The sequence below is a fragment of the Nicotiana sylvestris genome, chromosome 1 (genome assembly GCF_000393655.2).
Source record: "Nicotiana sylvestris chromosome 1, ASM39365v2, whole genome shotgun sequence".
NCBI lineage: Eukaryota > Viridiplantae > Streptophyta > Magnoliopsida > Solanales > Solanaceae > Nicotiana > Nicotiana sylvestris.
This window is the reverse complement of record NC_091057.1, coordinates 125,946,778-125,967,243: the sequence shown is the minus strand read 5'-3', so window position 1 is coordinate 125,967,243 and position 20,466 is coordinate 125,946,778. Positions and strand designations below refer to the sequence as shown.

Genomic DNA, 20,466 nt, shown 5'->3' with positions numbered 1-20,466 from the left:
ATAACTTGTCCAATTCATAATAGAATCAGAGCAAGCAATAACCTCTGGCTGAACCATTTCTCTATGGTCAACTGTGATGTCCAAGTGTGTTTCTATCCACACAACATAAAGATTGTTGGTAGAACAAAGTAACCAGCCAAACAGAGCCTAACTATTTTCCTGTAACTAGGAAATATGCTTATGTGCGAGCCGAACATCAGATATTGTAGTTTGGTACACAGAATGGCATGACTACCAATAGTCTTTACAAGAACACTGCCCTTTACTGAAGCAGTGGAATCGATTATTATCCCTTACAATAATCTCTCTCCCCTCCAACTTTGAAATGATTTTGATTGCTGTGTGGCAATCCCTACATATCCTGAGGTTCTTCACCACCCTTATGACCGAACATGGTTCAGTAACAAGAAGTGCAAAAGCCACAGCCAACTTCTCGCTATGGGTCCCTACCATCTCCTCCATCTCTTCTTCTTCAACGTCTTTTAAAACACAGCTCTTATCAGCCATGTATCCAGCTAGCCTCATCTTCTTTTTTGTTTCAGCCAGCACTCTATAAATATCTTCTGATTGCACGTGTGACCTATCACCCACTATAAACTTGTGCATCTCACCCTCGTGTTCAATCCAACTCCATCCAGTTGTCTTCATTACTCCTCCAATTTTCATCAACCCTCTCACCCGATCTACATCTTCCCATCTTCTTGCTGAGGCATATATGTTCGAAAGCAAAACATAATTACCTGAATTTTCTGGTTCTATTTCAAAGAGCTTTTTAGCAGCAAATTCTCCAAGGTCTATCCTTTTGTGAACTCGACTAGCATGTAAAAGGGACCCATATACACCTGCGTGTGGACGAGTTGGCATACTTTTTATCAAACATTTTGCTTCGTCTAGTTTACCATTTCTACCTAATAAATCAACCATGCACGCATAATGATCAGAGTCTGGATCTTTGATTGAGTTAAATATCCTTCGACCTTCTTCTAGCAGTCCACCATGACTGCAAGCTGTTAGTACCCCAATATATGTTATTCGATCTGGTTCAATATTTCCTTTCTTCATCTTGCACAACAGATCAACAACCTCAATCCCATTGCCATAAGCTGCAAAACCTGTAATCAATGTGTTATAGGAAACTACATCTCTGGTTTCCATTGATTGAAATACTTTCTTCGCATCTTTCATACTTCCACACTTGGAGTACATGAAAATTAGAGCATTGTACCCTGAAATGCTCAACGTGATTTGATGCTTTTCCAGGAAATTCACTGCCCAATTGCCAAATTCTAAAGCCCCAAGGTGACCGCAGGCAGAGATCACACTAACCATGGTGACTTCATCTGGCAGCATATCTTTTTCTATCATATCTTTGAAAAGGTCAATAGCCACTTTTGATTGCCCATTTTGAGCATAACCAGCTATAATTGAATTCCAAGAGATGACATTCTTCTCAGGCATCGTATCAAAGAGTTCTCTTGCAGAAGCCAAATCACCAACTCTTGCATACGCCGAAATCATTGCATTCCATGTAACTAAGTTCTTATATGTACCTAATTCATCAAAGATCTTCCTAGCCATGGCAAGGTTCCCACACTTAGCATACATGTCAAGTAGCGCAGTCTTTGCAAAACAATTTAAGCGAACACCCTTCTCATTTATCATCTTGACAAGGGCCTCGGCGAGGCTAGCATCACCAAGCGAAGAATAAGAAGAGATGACAGTAACCCATGTAGTTTCATCAGGGCGAACCCCACAACTCACCATCTCATTAAACAACCTTATAACTTCTTCAACTGACCCATTTTGAGCATACCCCGTCAGCATTGCATTCCACGACACAACATTTCTCTCCGGCATTTGATTGAAGTACCTTCGAGCGTTCTCCAAATCTTTCCTCCTCGAATACCCAGTAACCATTGCAGTCCAAGTAACCACATTCTTCTCAGGCATCAAATCAAACAAACTCCTCGCTTCAGCCTCATTCCCCCAATTCCAATACCCCGAAATCATAGCATTCCAATCCGCAACAGCTCTCTCGGTCATTTCATCAAACAGTTCCCGAGCAATCTCCAAAGGCCCAAATTTTCCATACATATCCATAATCGCGTTGCGAGTGAACCTATCCCACTCATGACCCAATTTAATACAATTAGCATGGAACACAACGCCGCATTTTCCAGCTGCTTTGATGAGAATGGGATATACAAACGCATCAGGGGTTACATTGTATTTCTGCATTTTGTCAAACAGATAGAGTACCTCAGCGTGGGCACCCAATTGGGAGTAGAACTTGAGAATGTTGGTGAAAACGAAGACATTGGGTTGGTCGACCGAGTCGAAAACTCGGCGAACGTATGTGGGTGGAGCGTGGAGGCGCGTGCAGAGATTGATGAGCTGCGCCACCCAGTAGTTGTCGGGGTAAAGGGAGTTTTGAAAGAGCTGTGCATGAAGCTGTTTCAAGTGGTTTAGTTTGGTCGCTTTTAGTGCTGCCGTGTTCAAGTGTGACATTACATTACATTGTTTCGGTGCCAACGTTGGACTTTTTTTATTGTCAACCAACTTAACTGTTCCCTACAACTAGTATGCAGTTAAGGTCTTTCTTTTCATTCAAGTAGTTATATTAGCATTTTTATATTCTTAAAAGTCTATTACTATATGATGTTGCCTATGTTTTGGTTGCTCTACTATCTTATTGTTATTAGTGTTTTCCTGACTTGTACACTATGCATATCTTCTCTACAATGTTATGATATTGTATACTTGTGTTAATTTGAGTACCTTTATAGATTACTAAAGAACTTGGTTCGTTACCTTACTTCTTAAGTATAAGTAAAATAAACAGTAAAGTAAACGCATCAATTTTCACCCGACTCAAAAGCTGCAAAAACTACGACCTACCACGTAGGATTTTAGCTTCAATTTCACTAAAACAATGAGCCAAATGTACCGATTACAAACCTGTGACTTAATACTCTCCAGTTCTCCTACTTCAACTATTTGACTTACAAGTTACTCTAACTTGCAAAACCTAACAATTACTCCAATTCACTGATTATATATGACACTTTGATTACAACTTGATTTCCTAAAACACATTTACTAAACTGACTCAAGAAGAACACAAACACTAGTAATCAACTTGAGTATAGAAAATGTAGTTCTTCAGTTAATGTGTACAAGGATAATCTCAGCAGTACAAAAAGATAGTAGTATTTAAACTCCCTGGACTCCGAGATCTTTTAGGAGTCCTATGCACATTCAGCTTCTCGTTTGATCGGACTCCTACTGCTCCAATGACTCCACAAATCTTGGGACTCTTGTCTCTCACTTATGCAAGCATATCTTCTTAGACAACAACCTTATCATGTAGCAGTCCTCTTCCAACAAACTCGGACTTGAGTCACTTTCTGATAAAGTTACTGTCTTATAAGAACGTGCAATCATGAGCCTTGAGGACCTAGTTCTTAGAATAGTTAAGCAGCTACGTTGAGACCTGGTTCTTGATAGCATTTCCTTGAACAAACTTTGTTAATCATCAAAATCTCAATACTCAACAATTTGCTTAGAGTCGAGGGTCTATAGAAACCAGCCTCCCTACCTGCATAAGGTGAAGTATGGCTATGTATTCACTACTTGTGTTAAAAAAATAAACTACCTTTATAATTTAATAGTTTACTAGGTGTATATATATTATATTGTTAATGTAACCATCATTAACCAGGCGAAACAATTTTTATCTTCAACTTTAGCTATCAAAAAGTGTACTAAAAACAAGTAAGAATTGGAATTGTAACATCTTGAATACCTCGACTCGATCACATATATTTTTAAATAACTTCTACGACTTTCTCATATTGACTCTAATTAATAATTTTTATATCATTGAAATTTGTTTTCTAAACGTGGACAAATTACTTCGATTTGATTCACTGATACTAGTCTTGAAATGAATAAGTTTATATAAACGTATACTCAAAATGTTAAAAATAAATACACTACCAACTCTAATAAGTTTATATGAACGTATACTATTAAAATAGAGTAAAGAGTAGTTAGTTTGTTATATTAGCTAATTATTGTTGGTGTAGTTAGTTAAGACTGTTAGTAAATTGGTTAGTGAGCAGCACATGATATGCACGTGATCCTACCAAGTGTATTTGTATGAAAGTCTGTGACTTGTGCATTTTGTAAAGCAAGAAAGAAAAATAAGATCTTCTTTCTCATACTTCCTTCTCTCTAGATTCTAGAACATTCTTCTTCTATAGATGAATCCTAGCTTCCTATTTCTATTAATTGACTGAGACTCACAAAGTTGATCCTCAATTTAACATGGTATCAGAGCAGCGATCGTGAGGCGTGAACTCCGACATAAAGCTCCGGTTGAATAAGAACAATTTCGAGCTGAAAGAGGCGGACATGGCGGAAAATGAAGTAAGTTCACTTGATCACAATCATCCACTATACCTTCAAGCTGGAGACACTCCAGGGTTGGTTTTAATTCCAATCAAGCTCACGGGGCCAGAAATTATGCCCTATGGAGCAGAGCAATGAAATTGGCCTTGCGAGGAAAGAGCAAACTAGATTTTGTGGATGGATCGTGTGTAAATGCTAGGTACAGAAGGGAATTGGTTGAACAATGGGAAAAATGCAACGCAATAGTGTTGTCATAGATAGGAAGCACAGTTTCGAATGAATTAATGCCAAGTATTGTCTATGCATCATATGCGAGGAAAGTGTGGAATGATTTTCAGGAGAGATTTGATTGCTCAAACTTGACGAGAATTTACCATCTCTGGACTGAAATAGCAACAATGAGGCAAGGAACGGATTCAGTAACAAGTTACTACACGAAAATGAAGGATTTGTGGGAAGAATTGGATGTGTTGGCTCCTTTATCATGTTGTGATTGTGAGGAAGCGAGGACATCTATTGAACTCCTGAAGTCACAACGTTTACTGCAATTCCTTATGGGATTGAATGAAAGTTACAGTAACGTAAGAAGCAATATACTTGCTAGGAGACCAGTGGTGACAGTAAATGAAGCTTATGCGATTGTCACACAGGAAAAGAGCCAGAGATCACTTGGTGTTGTGGACACTCACAAAGATCCATTAACTATGCTTGCAGGAAAAACGCAAGGGTTCAAACCAAGAGGACCAGGGATGATATGTGAATAGTGTGGCTATAAAGGCCACTTGAAGGAAAATTGCTATAAAATTGTAGGGTACCCCCAGACTTTAAAAGTAAGAAGAAAAACGGTCATTTTGGTGGAAATCTTGGGCAATCTAGCAGCAGAACACAGATTGGAGGAGGCTATAAGCCAAGCATCAACAATGCAGTAGTAGAGGATTAGGTTCAGGGATATTTTTTTACTAAGGAAGAGTATTCACAACTCATGAGCTTGCTTAACAAACTCCACCAGGTGAATTCAACTCGAACATGGTAACAGGTACTGTTACATTGCTTTCTGAGACTTATATATGTGAATGGATAATAGACTCAGGGGAATCACACCATATTACACCCTGGGAATTGCTAGAAGACATAAGAAGCTTAAAAAAGAGTCATAGCAGCAGAGTACAAGTACCAACTAGAAATAAGTCATCTATATCTAGTGCAAGAAGCACAGTGGTATTAGGAAGTCATAAAATCATGAATGTGTTGCACATGCTAGACTTCAAATTTAATTTTCTTTCAGTATCAAAGCTAACCAAGGAATTGTTGTGTAAGGTCACTTTCTTTCCTAACTTTTGTGTGTTTCAGGAACTTTACAATGGCAAGATAATGGGGATTGGTAGAGAAAATAATGAACTTTACATATTGCAAAGAGAAGTAAAGCCTACAGTAGGAGCAGTTGTAATAAATGGTGCAGATGAAGCTGAGTTGTGGCACTTAAGGCTAGAACATCCTTTAGCTATAGCAATACAACACATACCAAGACTGAAGAACAAACTAAATAACACAGTGCAAGAGCAATGCTCAGTATGCCCAATGGCAAAGCAAGTGAGATTAAAGTTTCCTATTAGTAAGAATAACACTAGTAGTATTTTCTAACTAATACATGTAGACGTATGGGGACCTTACAGAATGCCTACTTTTGATAGAAAACAATTCTTTGTTACTATGGTGGATAATTATAGTAGGTACAATTGCATCTGTTTACTTCTATCTAACTATGAAATGTCAGTTGTACTTAAGGATTTCTTGACTATGATAAAAAATCAGTTTGATGTATGTGTGAAAATATTAAGGTCGGATAATGGCAAAGAATTCTTTAATTCTCAATATGATGAGCTCTTCACTCCTCTTAGAATCATTCATCAAAGAAGTTGTGCTTACATACCACAGCTAAATGGGACAGTAGAAAGAAAATATAGATATATTTTAGAAGTGGCAAGAGCATTAAAAATTCAAGACGTTATTCCAGTCAGATTCTGGGGTGAATGTGTTAAAACAACAGTCTATCTAATAAATAAGTTGCCTACACCGGTACTAGAAGGCAAAACACCAAGCAACCCGTGATGGATCATTTGTGAGTGTTTGGTTGTCTATGCTATGCAAACAGTCTACCTAGGTCTGATAAAGTCGCTCCTAGAACAAGGAATGTAGTGTTAATGGGCTATTCTGAGACTCTGAAGGGGTACAAGCTATTTGACTTGGACACTAAGACCTTTTTTATCAGTAGGGATGTCAGTTTTAGTGAAAGAACTTTCCCTTTCAGATCCATGCCAATTGAAAATGAAGATGATGTATTATTCATGCCAATAACCAATTTAGGAGGTACACATCGACACAATAAAGAGAATTCTCATGCTTCACCTACACCATAGCAGCCACCTGATCCAATACACCAAGATGGAAGTGAGTCTACAGAAACTACACACACACATGACATTGCAGATCATCAGACAAATACACAACACATTGCACCTAATTCTTCAATAGAGACAATACATAATTGTCAGCCAACAAAATCTAATGAAGAGATGCCTAACGAGGAACCAGTAGAAGGACAATATTCAGCTGAACAAATGGCAGATAATGACAGAGGTAAAAGAGTTACTAAGCTACCCATTTGGTTAAAGGACTATGTCACTATCAAAATAGGGTATGCTAAGTACTCATATTCCATTGCAAATTATGTGGGATATGATCACTTATCTGCTAATTATCAGCAGTATTTGAGCCTGTTTTCAGGCCCCACTGAGCCAAGAAACTTCAAGGAGGCATCTCAAGATCAGAAATGGATTGAAACAATATAACATGAGGTTGATGCTTTAGAGCAAAACCACACTTGGGAGCTTGTTGACTTACCTAAAGGGGAGCAAACTATAGGTTAAAATGGGTATATAAAGTCAAGTACAAGCAAAATGGAGAAGTGGACAAATATAAAGTCAGGCTTGTTGCAAAGGGTTACACTCAACAGGAAGGATTAGACTATCATGAAACCTTCTCACCTGTTACTAGAGCAGTCAAAATGGGCTTAATCAGTGAGGCCAGCCCAACTCAGCCCGCTGCTTGAGTAGGGTTGGGCTAGAATTTTTAAGCCCATTTCAAACTAAGGCTTATAAGTCCGGCCCAAGTCAGCCCGCTGGCCCTTGAGAGCAACCGAGGTTGGGCCTGGGCCGGCCCGTGGGCTAAAAATTAGCTAGTAAATATTTAATATTTAAAAAATTAAAAACTAAAAAAACTATTAACTATAATCCCCATTCCCCAATCCAAGATTGCTCATTTACCCTTCCATATCAACTAAAATTTAGATTTTTGACATGTATGTAATATGACAAAAGTAGTTTTTCTTTTGCTTAATTAATAACGAACTCGAAAAGTTTTAGTTGGCTAATAATAATTATTTTTCAAAAGAAAATATTATTTTAAGTGGTCAATGATCAGTTTGGATTACTTTAATATACTATTAATATTTAAACTGCTCTTTAGTATAGAAAAAGATCAATTTTAAATACACTTAAAAAAATAATTGACCACTAGCAAATTTCAGAAATTTTAAAAATTTTATGGACTATAATGATGAAATCAGCAAATGATATTAATCCTAAATTAAAAAACCTTAGCATTTAAACTTGTTGAAGCAAACCCTGAATCTGAAAAAAATGAAAGAAAAGCATTAAGAAAATATTCATATAACTTTAAAAAAGAAGAGTTAGAGATATAGAGAATTTGCATTTCAATTACGAGATTCCTCGTCAAATATCAAGCTTTTTTTACGCTCTAAGCAAACAAAAGTTATTTACATGATTAATCGACTATATCACGAAAAAGTATTTAAGGACTTAAAGAAATTCTTTTTTCTTAAAAAAAATTGAAAGGCCAGCTTGGGCTGGCTATTTTAAGGCATGTTCATGTGGTCGGTCGGCCCGTCCTAGCCCACCAAATTTAAACACACGTGAGGCTTTGGCTGGGATGGACTGGGCTGACCCATTTTGACAGCTCTAGGTTGTTGCTAAGATGGTGACAGTGAAAACAGTAATCAGTGTTGCAGCTTTGAAAAATTGGCTCTATTCCAGATGGATGTCAATAATGCATTTCTACAAAGAGATCTACAAGAGGATGTTTATATGATCCTACTTTAGAGTTTTCAGAGGTAGGGGGAGTATAAAGTCTGCAAGCTACTCAAATCATTATATGGATTGAAGCAAGCCTCAAGGCAATAGAACATAAAATTCATAGATGCTCTCCAAGAAGAAGGTTATCTTCAAAACCCTTATGATCATTCTCTATTCGCCAGAAAAGAAAATGATAAAATTGTCATTGTCTTGGTATATATGGATGATCTTCTAATCACCGATAACAGTGAAAGAGTAATTGAGCAAGCCAAGAATACACTGCATAGAAACTTCAAAGTGAAGGACCTAGGTGAGCTAAGGTATTTCCTGGGAACTGAGGTGTTAAGATCTAAGGATGATATACTTCTCAATCAAAGGAAGTACACACTTGAATTGATCTCAGATTTTGGTTTAAGTGGTGCTAAACCAGTTAACACACCACTAGAGGTGAACACAAAGCTCACTACTGTAGACTATGATGAACATGTCAATACAACAGTCCAGCTTGTTGATTTACTGACCAAAGCTCTAGGAATTACACAGCACCAGTCACTTATATCCACACTTGGAGTGTTCGGTGTCTTTCACCCTCCAGCTTGAGGGGGAGTATTAAAATAGAGTAAAGAGTATTTAGTCTACTATATTAGCTAATTACTGTTGGTGTAGTTAATTAAGGTTGTTGGTAAGCTGGTTAGTGAGCAGCACATGATGTGCACGTGATCCTACCAAGTGTATTTATATAAAAGTATGTGACTTGTGCATTTTGTAAAGCAAGAGAGAAAAATCATATCTTCTTTCTCATACTTCATTCTCTCTAGATTCTAGAATATTCTTCTTGCATAGATGAACCCTAGCTTCATATTTCTGTTAATTGATTGAGATTCACAAAGTTAATCCTCAATTTAATATGGTATCAGAGCAGCGATCGTGTGGCGTGAACTCCGGTGTAAAGCTCCGACTGAATAAGAACAATTTCGAGCTGAAAGAGGCGGACATGACGGAAAATGAAGTAAGTTCACTTGATCACAATCATCCATTATACCTTCAAGCTGGATACACTCCAGGGCTGGTTTTAATTTCAATAAAGCTCACGGGGCCAGAAATTATACCCTATGGAGTAGAGCAATGAAATTGGCCTTGTGAGGAAAGAGCAAACTAGATTTGTGGATGGATCGTGTGTAATGGCTAGGTACAGAAGGGAATCGTTTGAACAACGGAAAAATACAATGCAATAGTGTTGTCATGGATAGGAAGCACAGTTTCAAATGAATTAATGCCAAGTACTGTCTATGCATCAGATGCGAGGAAAATGTGGAATGATTTTCAGGAGAGATTTGATCTCTCAAACTTGACGAGAATTTACCATCTCTGGACTGAAATAGCAACAATGAGGCAAGGAACGAATTCAGTAACATATACTTTCAACTTTTTATTCTCTCCTGGTTTGGTTTACAATTGTGGGATATCTCAAGCGATTAGCTATCCCATCTTCTATATGAGATTGTCAATACCATTATTTTTGTATAAAATTTATATCGATATTAGATAAGACCTATAACCAAATATGAAATAAATACAACTCAAATTTTATCCTCAGAATCAGTATCTTTATCTCGGTAACCAAAGGATCCCAAAGGATTTTAACTCACTCCAATTGAAATTATGAAGTAATTGAAAAACAGAAAATATTAGAGTTAAAAAAGAAACAATGAAGTGGCTAAATAAAGAGCCATGATGGGTGTGCATTATTCAGATTTAATCAAAAAATCAAATCAAACCAATCCGAAATTCCAGTTTGGATTGGTTTTTCGATTTTTTTGTTTGGTTTCGGATTGAGAAAATAATTTTTTTAGTTTTTTAGTCTGCCGGTGGAAGTTATGACAATCTAATAGGGAGGTTTGGCACACGGCGGGTTCTTGTTGTTGGAATTAGTCTGGGAATCTAGAGAATATTTGCAGCCATGGAACAGGTTCAGAAAAACAAGAATCAGGTGATAATAGTTAAATAAACATATCTTATTTGTTCTAAAATAGACTTTGGTAGTTTTCACCTTCTCTACTTTTTGCACATCAATAACTAAATACGGAAAAGGCCTAAAAATGCTACTCAACTTTCAGAAATGGCCTATCGATGCCTTCCGTTAAAAATTTTCTATTTCCATGCCATTGTCGTTAAAGAAATGGCCTATCTATGCTATTATTTGACTAACGTATGGAATTTATTTTTAAAATTATTTTATAAGACTTGAATTTCCACGTGTCCTGTTATTATTTGTCTGAATTAACCCCTGCCCCACTTAATTCTAACCTTGGTTAGATCCATCTACCCATACCCATACCCAACCCGGTTAAAACAAAATAAATTCCTAACCCAAACCTAACCCTTCATACCAAATCCCCACTCTCCAGTCGTCTCTTTCATCAAAAATAATCCATTTCTCAAAATTCCCTCTTTAGTCTTACTAGGTTTTTGAACGGAAGCAAAGTAATTGTCGAAGGTGGCTTCAAAATTTGATTTTGTTGGAAGATTAATGTAATTATCAAGGTTAGTAGATCGAAAAACTTATTTAATTTGGTGGTTGTGGTTTAATAGGGTGGGTGTAAATTCAGTTCATGTGGGGATTGTTGTGCATGTGGGGTTACATGTTTTTGTCTTTTATTTGGGGTTGTCTTTCAAATGTTGTGCATGTGGGGTTTAATTTTATATTTTTGTTCTTTTCTATGCCGCCCCCCCCCCCCCAAAAAAAATTGTCTTTCTAGGGTTTTGTTATTCTTGTATTTTTAATTGCCGAAATGTGTAATTCTGATTTATTCCCTCAATTTTCTATTTTGTTTTTCTTTTGCATGTGAACTTCATTGAAGCATGACTGACACAGTTGACGTGTATTTCAACTATAGGGGTGAATGGGTAATTTCTCCAGAAGTATTGTATAATAACAGGCTGGTCCATATGTGGAATAGGTTTGACCCAGATTTGTTGTCTTATAAAGATTTATGTGAAGAGTTCACAAAAGAGTTAGGGTTTATTGAAGTGAAACAACTTTTAGTTGTTGGGCCGTCGGGTAGGTTCTATATAATTGATGGAGATGATGGTATCAGGGCATTACAGTCTCTTGTTATAGGTTCTATATATAGTTTCAAAATCATGAACTTGTTTGTTGTAGATGAGTTAGAGTTGACTGTCCATACTCAAAGTATTCTGCACCATACTGAAACATTCCATGTAGATGTTGAAGCAGTATCTGAAAATGAGCATGTTATTGGGGACTATGATTTTGATGTTGATGCTCCATCTGATGTTGAATATGATTCTAAAGGACTTGACGTTATTAGCAAACAAAGGATGAGGGTATTGAGTGATAGGTTGGAGAACTTTAAGGAGTTGGATAAGGGCATGACATTTAAAGATATTGTGGAAGCTAGAAGGGTAGTGAACTATTATGCAATTGCTAATGGATATGGCCTGAAGATTGAAAAAACAGATCCTACTAGAGCTAGATATATTTGTGATGTTGGATTCCCTTTTAGATGTTCTATCTCAAGGGATAAAAAGACTAATGAGTTTAGTATCAAAAACTTGAAGGCAAAACATAATTATAATCCTTGTTATAAAAATTCAAATGCTGATGCAAAGACATTAGCACAATACTTTAAGAATAAACTACAAAACAATCTCAAGTATACTATTAAGAATACTTAGAGAATGATTTTAAGTTTAATATGACAAGATCTAAGCTTAAAAGGGCTAAAGTGATGATCCTTGAGAAGTTTGATGGGAGTTTCAAGGATGAATATAACAAGCTTGAAGCCTATGGTCAAGAACTAAGACTATCTAATCCTGGGAGTGATGTTGCAATCAACATATCAAAGGATGCTTTTGAAGAAGGAAAAAGGAGGTTCTTGAGATTATACATATGTTTCCAAGATTTGAAGCTAGGCTTCAAAAGTGGACTGAGACCACTTATTGGTTTGGATGGTACTTTCTTGAAGGGAAAATGCAAGGGTCAGCTATTGGTGGCAATGGGACAGGATTCTATGAATCAGTTCTATCCACTTGCTTGGGCAGTGGTTGACAAGGAAACAAGCAGGACCTGGAGTTGGTTTGTTGATCTTTTGAAGAGGTCTTTGGACCTAAATAATGGGGCTGGAGTGACATTTATATCAGACATGCAAAAGATACCATACTCTTATTTTAATTCTATTTTTGCTTCTGTTTTTTCTTCTGTTTTTATCTATTTTCAACTGTTGTTTTTACTTCTGTTTTTCTTTTGTTTTTTTCTGTTTTCAACTGTTGTTTTATATTATGTTTTTCTGTTGTTCTCATCTATTACAACTGCCGTTTTTACTTCTATTTTTTTCTGTTTTCAACTGCTGTTTTTTATTCTGTTTTTTCTTCTATTCTCTGCTGTTTCAATTATGTTCTGTTCTCATCTGTTTCAAGTATGTTTAATTTCTATTGTTTTCTTCTGTTCTCATCTGCCATCACAGGGGTTATTAGATGTTGTGAGCACTGTACTACCTGATGCTCATCATAGGTATTATGCTAGACACATTGAAGCCAACTGGTTTAAAAAATGGAGGAATGGGAAAATGAGGAAGTTGATGTGGTGGTGTGCTTGGAGTACTCATGAAGAAGAATTTAAAGATCAGTTGTTGAAGCTTGGAGGGATGTCACAGGATGTTGCAAGGGACTTGATCAACTATCCACCAAAAGCATGGTGTAGAGCCTACTTTGATACACAATGTAAAAATCTAATGTGGATAACAATTTTACTGAGTCCTTCAATGCATGGATTCTAAATGCTAGACATATGCCAATTATCAAGATGTTGGAGAACATAAGGATCAAGGTAATGGAAAGGCTTGCAAACTATGAAGGAAAAGCTATGAGCTGGACTGATAATTTCAGTCCACCATGTATGAAACTATACCATGATTATAGGGAAAATCACATGCTTGCACTTTGAACTTTAATGGAGACAATGGCTATGAAATAACAGAAGGTAAAGACAAACAGTGATTTATCTGGAATACCTTGTCCCCATGCTATTAAGGCATTGATGCATGAGAAGATTGAACCAGTGACACAAATACACTGGTGGTATAGTAAGGAGGCTTGCTTGCTAACATACAAGTACAAAATTCAGCCTGTTAGAGGGGTGCAATTCTGGAAAGTTCTGCCTAGTCAGGCCATGGAGCCACCTGAAATTGTCAAGATGGTTGGAAGACTCAAAGTAAAGAGGAATAGGGTTGCTGATGAAGCTTTGAAAAGGAAAGGTGAGTGGAGTAGATCAAGGAAGGGAATTATAATGACATGCAGACAATGTGGTGATGAAAATCATAATGCAAGAGGATGTTACAAGGTAAAGCTTTATATTTATTGTAGTTTATGAAATAATTACAATTTTTGTAGATTATTTACTAACTATTGTCTTTGGTTGGCAGGGTAGTGGGGATGGACTTGGTTCAAACAAGGGGAAAGTTGTGGACACAATCCCCACATTGACATCTTCAGAAGATGAAACACATGAGTTTGGTGAAGCATTCTTTGAAACTGAAGTGGGAACACAACAGTCACAACAGTCAGTATTTAACACTCAAGCTGGAACACAAGAGCTCAACAGTTATGGACCTGATGTTGGAGATGATGAAGACCCAACAATTAGGCCAATGGTTATATCTGAAACTGACACAAGACTAGCTATGAGGAAGGTACAGATGATTGCAACTGGTACAAGAAGGATCCAGTTTACTGGAGATGAAATAGGTGCAGCAACACCAACAAACCTGCCTTATTCACCCACAAAGGCTACTTGGAATGGAAAACCAGCAATTACTTCAAGCCAACTTCAAGTATAAGTTAGAAAAAAGAAGTACAAAATAAAGGCAAGGAAGGGCCAAGGAGAACCAGCAGATTGATTGAAAGCTAGTTTACTATTTTTGTAATTAGCACTAGCAGCTAGACTGTTTAAAGTATTATTTTTTGTAATTAGAACTAGCAGCTAGAGTGTTTAAAGTACTGTTCTTTATAATTAGCACTGGCAGCTAACCTACTATTTTTTGTAATGTTTAGCTAAGCAAAATACTGTGTGAATACAGTTTGACACTGCTGAATGTGCAGTTTTTATGTCCAGTTTTTACAGTGTTGCTTAGTTTCAATTATCTGCAGTTATTGCAGTGTTCAGCTTCAATTCTGTGCAGTTTTATGTCCAGTTTTTGCAATGTTATATGGCATCAATTATGTGTAGTTTTAATGTCCAGTTATTGCAGTATTTAGCTTCAATTCTGTGCTGTTTTATGTCCAGTTTTTGCAGTGTAGTATGGCATCAATTATGTGTAGTTTTAATGTCCAGTTATTGCTTCCATGTTTGAAAAGGATAAGAGCAAATTGACAAGTCTCTTTTCCTCATGTCATCCAAACAGTCCTAATTCATAAAATGTTCAGCAAGCCTATCAACTTCAAAACTGCACAATGATTATGCATTAGCTTTACCAAGTCTAGCTATTACAAGTTCACAATATAGACTATTACATGATTCGGGAAGATTGGAAACATGTCCAAATTACATAGAACAAACATATACCTAACAAAAGACCAAACTTTTAAAATTCTAAGCAATGATCATTACATGGATCATTTGGTAGCCCATGCTTCCATGAACACAATAAGGCAAGCGAACAACCAAATCAAGAAAATCGACTGCCGGAATACTTTTTCCCTTAACTCCATAATCTTCAAGTTATCCTCAATAGAAGATACTTCAAGTGCATCCAATCTTTCCCTCAAGTCTGTTATCGTTGGAACATCAATAACAACAGAAGCTTCTAAATCATTTATCTTCTTCAACAACCTATTTCTTTCAATTTCAAAAGCTTCCAATTTTCTCTTTTGACTGCTAATGACGATTACAGCTCGCGAGGTAAATTCAACATCGTCCCATTTTCAATACCCACAACCTTGTTTCTGCCAAGTAATTATATAATAAAATCTCCGATTATGTTCCGATAAAAATAAAATATTACACAAAAAATGCCGAATTGCATTATGTAAATTATACTTACTTCAGGCAATGGACACTTGTAAAAATGTCTCCCACAGTTCATAGGAGTTGTTGCCGTAAAATGATGCGCTACAAATCCACAACGACACTTCCTCTTTGAGTCAATTGAGCTGCTTGACCCATCAGACATTTTTGAAGCCACCTTCGACAATAGCTTTGCTTCCATTCGAAAACCTAGTAAGACTAAAGAGGGAGTTTTGAGAAATGAGTTTTTTTTTTATGAAAGAGAGGATTGGAGAGTGGGGATTTGGTATGAAGCGTTAGGTTTGGGTTAGGGATTTGTTTTGTTTTAACCGGGTTGGGTTTGGGTATGGGTAGATGGATCTAACCAAGGTTAGAATTAAATGGGGCAAGGGTTAATTCGGACAAATAATAACAGGACACGTGGAAATTCTAATCTTATAAAAAAAATTTAAAAACAAATTCCATCTGTTAGTCAAATAATGGCATAGATAGGCCATTTCTTTAACGGCAATGGCATGGAAATAATAAATTTTTAACGGATGGCATCGATAGGCCATTTATGAATGTTGAGTGGCATTTTTAGGCTAATTCCGAACTAAATATAATTGTCCCATCTCTAGCATCTTTAGTCCTTGTTGAATGTTTTTGGGTGTACACAAGAAGTTACATTCTGCGAACCCACTACCGCATTACGTGTGAAATAAACTAAAGTGAACTATGCAAGTATATTTTACAGTGATGGAAAGACTCATTCCTTTAACACTTGGTCTAACTTTAAATATGCAATGCAAGTGATACATCTCTATTTCTTCATCACACGTCTGTCATTCATGTTCTTTCTATATATATGGTATTAATATTTTTCAAAAAGATTTCCTATATCATGTTTGCATTTTCTCTCTTTGAAGGGTAATTGATGACTTTCAAACTATCCCAGCTGATTTAGATCTTTCGCAATTATAAAACTTGTTTGATTGTGTTTATCAGTTTCTTTCTTTCTTTATGCGATATAAACTCCACATTTTAGTAACAATAAGTGCGGTAACCTTACGATACTTTTGTTGAATGTTTAAGGAAATAAAATTTTATTCCCAAATATCTGAAACAATACATATGATCCTATTAATATTGGAGGCAAAATTGAGAGTGAAGACAAGCAAAATTATATATCTTAAAGAAGGAGGATTGTTATCATTTTGAAACTCAAGATTACTGATAAGCGGCCAAATACTTTCATCTCATAACTTGTGTGGTTACAGTAGGTTACATGAGTTTTTGTAGTGAATTATGCTCATTACGTGCATTCTTATGTGTAGGAGCAAGTTGGACGAAATGTGAGCAAAAGAAGTTGATTCGTGACTGATAACTAGGAATTATGATGCATTTTACACTCCTTCATGCTCAAATTTTGATTAGAAATGTGTACAAAATAGTCCTAAAGGCTCACAAGTTGTGCATGATTGCAGGTTTAATCAACAAGGTGACAAGATGTCAAATATCAACTCAAAAAGGAGTGAAACTTGCACAAGTACCAAGACAAGACAAAGCTCAGTCAAACAGGGCCAGTACGGCCGCACACTATTCTGTGCGATCCGTACAAATGAAGTTCAAAAAGGTTGTCATTCAGGCCAAAAGGCAATGCGACCGCAAGAGGTTTTGTGTGGTCCGCATTGGGATCATTGCGGCCGCACTCGATTTAGTGCGGTCCGCGGAGCCAGGGTTCAGAGAGGTGGTGTTTTGGAGGATGAAGGTCAATGCGGTTTGCGTTCCTTTTTGTGCGGACCGCACTAGTAGCCACCGCGGCCGCACTCGATTTCGTGCGATCCGCATTGCCCAAGTTCAGAGAGCTGGAAATTCAAGTCAAGAGCCTTAGTGTGGCCGCACTTGATTTTGTGCGGTCCGCACTAACCTCGCAGGGGTATTTTCATCCAGAATTGTCAGCTTAGTATAAATAGATTCTTTTCCTATTTTTTAGATAGACACCCGACTCCAATATCTAGCTCCCTGTGGAAATCGATCCCGACCTTAATCGGGTAAAAGCTGCTTCGACCTCTCTCGCTACTCAATAGTAGTACAGGGTTTTTCTCGATCACTTTTTGGCGCCGTTGCCGGGGAGCTAATGGTTTTGTCTATCTATCTAAATAGTCTTGTGTATTGTTCTTCTTTCCTTCTTTGTTACTAACTTGTTTGTATCACAACTTCAGGCACGAAATGACAGCAAATTTTAATGACCCTCTTGGAAATGTGATTGCGGGGGAGGAGGTAAATGATGTTGAAAATGATGAGGTGCCTCTTATACCTCAAGGACAACGTAGAGGCCACCAGGCCAATGCTAATGCCAATGACAATATTCCAGACCCTCATCCGCCACCTCCAAGAGTGGCTCCGAGAGTGCTTCCAAACCAAGGCTATGCAAGTGCAATTGTTCCGCCCCAGATTCGGACGGGCAATTTTCAAATAACCAATGTGATGCTGACTTTGCTGGAGCAGCGTGGATATTTCACGGGCGTTGCGAATCAAAATGCTTACAAACATCTCAAGGGGTTCGTGGACACCTGTTGGGGGAGCAAGCAAACTAATGTGTCTGAGGATGCTCTCCAGTTGAGACTCTTCCCATTTTCACTTAGAGGGAAAGCACTTGATTGGCTTGAGCGACTTCCCAACCATTCCATCACTACTTGGGATGAGTTAGCGGATAAGTTCATTGCAAAAATTTTCTCACTGGGGCATATGGTTGCATTGAGAAATGAGATCTTGGCATTCAAGCAAGAGCCCATGGAACCTTTGCATGGGATTTGGGAGCGCTATAGAACAATGGTGAAGGAATGCCCCAACAATGATATGACCAAGGCGATAATCCAACAAACCTTCTACCGGGGCATTAATACAACAAACCAATGCATAGTGAACCAACTTGCTGGGGGAAACTTTATGAAGCTGTCTTATGATGAGGCTTGTGACATTCTTGATGAGATGGCTGACACTTCTTCTGCGTGGAAAAGTAGAGCCAACGTGCCCCAGGGTGACCCCACGGTTACTTATTTGCATAAGGAGTTACATGATAATGGGTAGGCTATAGCTGAGTTGACAACTACTATGAACCAACTAGCAAAGGCACAGTTGCAACAAGTTCAAAATGCTCACCAAGTGAATGTCATGGAGGGTGTTAACATGTTTGTCAATAAAAGAAGACAAAGAGGTCAACAGAACCAAGGGAATTTGGAGCAATTTGACAATAATTGTGGTGGATTTCAAGATGATGATTTTGATGAACAAAGTGAAGAGGTGCAATACGTGAATAATTATAAAGGCCAAAGGGGAAATTCTTCCAACCAACAACAATGGAGACTCCAAAGCAATTGGGGCAATTAGCAACAACAAGGCAATGGTAATTGGGGGAACAACAAACAAAACTCTAACTGGGGCAATCAGAACAACAATCAAAACAATCAAGGAAATTGAAATGGTAACAACAATTGGGGTTGTAACAATAATCAAGGTGGATAGAACAATTCAAACCAAGGAAACTGGGGGCAAGGCTTTCAAAGGACCCCAATGTACCAACAATCGAACAATCCACCCTCATTTCCATCTCAAGGTCTCAGTTCTTCTAGAAATGATATGGGGAGAATTGAAATGATGTTCGAACAGATGATGAAAAAGAGTGCGGATGTTGATGCTCAGTTGTCTCCCCACAATACGTCTATTCGGAATTTGGAGGTTCAGTTGGGCCAAATCTCCCAGTCCTTGAATACTCGCCCTAAGGGTGCTCTACCAAGTGATACGGTAGTGAACTCAAAAGGTGGGAACAATCATGTTATGGCGGTAACTACAAGGAGTGGACGAGGCGGTAATGTGAATGCCTCCAAACAAAAGCAAATCTTTAGTGATGATGTTGAGTTGCAAGAAGATGAAGTTCCTTTGGTGGTTAAAAATGTGATTGATGAGAATGTGAATGAAAAAGTGAGGATTGATATTCAAGATTCCGAGGTGGAAACTCAAAATGATGTGAACCCGTCTAGGGAACACATAATAGACATGTCAGAGTTGGTTGTGCCTAAAGCCAAGGATCCTTTGCCAAGGTCACCTCCGCCTTATACTCAAAGGCTCGCGACGCAAAAAAATGAGAACCAGTTTAAAAACTTTATTGACATGATGAAGAGCTTATCCATTAATGTGCCTTTAGTGGAGGCTCTTGAACAAATGTCGGGCTATGCTAAATTCATGAAGGACTTGGTGACAAAGAAGCGGTCTATGGGTTGTGAAACTATAAAGATGACTCACCTAGGAAACTCTCTTTGGATCTCGAGAATAGGAAGACTCCACCAACAAAACCTTCAATTGAGGAGCCTTCGGTGTTGGAGTTGAAACTGTTGCCTCCACACCTTAGGTATGAGTTCTTAGGCCGTAGTTCTACTTTGCCAATTATTCTTTCCTCTTGTCTTACTAACGTGCAGGTTGATGCCACATTGGCGGTGCTTCAAAAGCAGAAAAAGGTAATTGGATGGACTTTAGCTGATATTCAGGGGATAAGCCCTACATTTTGTATGCACAAAATTATTCTGGAAGATGGATGCAAAGCCCTCCTTGGAGCATCAAAGGAGGTTGAACGAGGCAATGCAAAAGGTTGTGAAAAAAGAGGTGATCAAATAGTTGGATGTCGGGGTTGTGTACCCCATCTCTGATAGCTCTTGGACTTCATTGGTGCAATGTGTACCGAAGAAGGGTGGCATGATCGTAGTTGCGAATTCACAAAATGAGTTGATTCCTACCAGAACCAACACCGGTTGGAGGGTATGCATGGACTACCGCAAGTTGAATAAAGTGACCTGCAAGGATCAATTTCCTTTGCTTTTTCTTGATCAGATGTTAGACCGA

The 20,466-nt window shown here is 37.7% G+C and overlaps 3 protein-coding genes across 3 annotated transcripts; 2 read left to right on the top strand and 1 right to left on the bottom strand.

Moving 5' to 3' along the window:
* Positions 1-129: 129 nt before the first annotated feature.
* On the bottom strand, positions 130-2,563 carry LOC104243428 (pentatricopeptide repeat-containing protein At1g14470). The gene has a single exon (XM_009798609.2). It carries the CDS (start codon positions 2,506-2,508, stop codon positions 232-234), a length of 2,277 nt encoding a protein of 758 aa, XP_009796911.1. The 5' UTR covers positions 2,509-2,563; the 3' UTR covers positions 130-231.
* A 2,134-nt stretch (positions 2,564-4,697) lies between these two features.
* Positions 4,698-5,177, top strand: LOC138874444 (uncharacterized). Its single transcript, XM_070152881.1, has one exon. The coding sequence runs from the start codon at positions 4,698-4,700 to the stop codon at positions 5,175-5,177; it is 480 nt and encodes a 159-aa protein (XP_070008982.1).
* Positions 5,178-12,283: 7,106 nt separating this feature from the next.
* Positions 12,284-13,363, top strand: LOC104243429 (uncharacterized). The gene is made up of 2 exons (XM_070152874.1): positions 12,284-12,712; positions 13,052-13,363. The coding sequence occupies exons 1-2, from the start codon at positions 12,284-12,286 to the stop codon at positions 13,361-13,363; spliced, it is 741 nt and encodes a 246-aa protein (XP_070008975.1).
* The last annotated feature ends 7,103 nt before the right edge of the window (positions 13,364-20,466 follow it).

Excerpts from the sequence above, each read along its gene's own strand:
- LOC104243428 (XM_009798609.2), bottom strand. The coding sequence starts at position 2,508 with ATGTCACACTTGAACACGGCAGCACTAAAAGCGACCAAACTAAACCAC.
- LOC138874444 (XM_070152881.1), top strand. The coding sequence starts at position 4,698 with ATGCCAAGTATTGTCTATGCATCATATGCGAGGAAAGTGTGGAATGAT.
- LOC104243429 (XM_070152874.1), top strand. The coding sequence starts at position 12,284 with ATGACAAGATCTAAGCTTAAAAGGGCTAAAGTGATGATCCTTGAGAAG. Across the intron at positions 12,713-13,051 it reads ACCTAAATAATGGGGCTGGA|GGGTTATTAGATGTTGTGAG; the intron begins GTGACATTTATA and ends CTGCCATCACAG.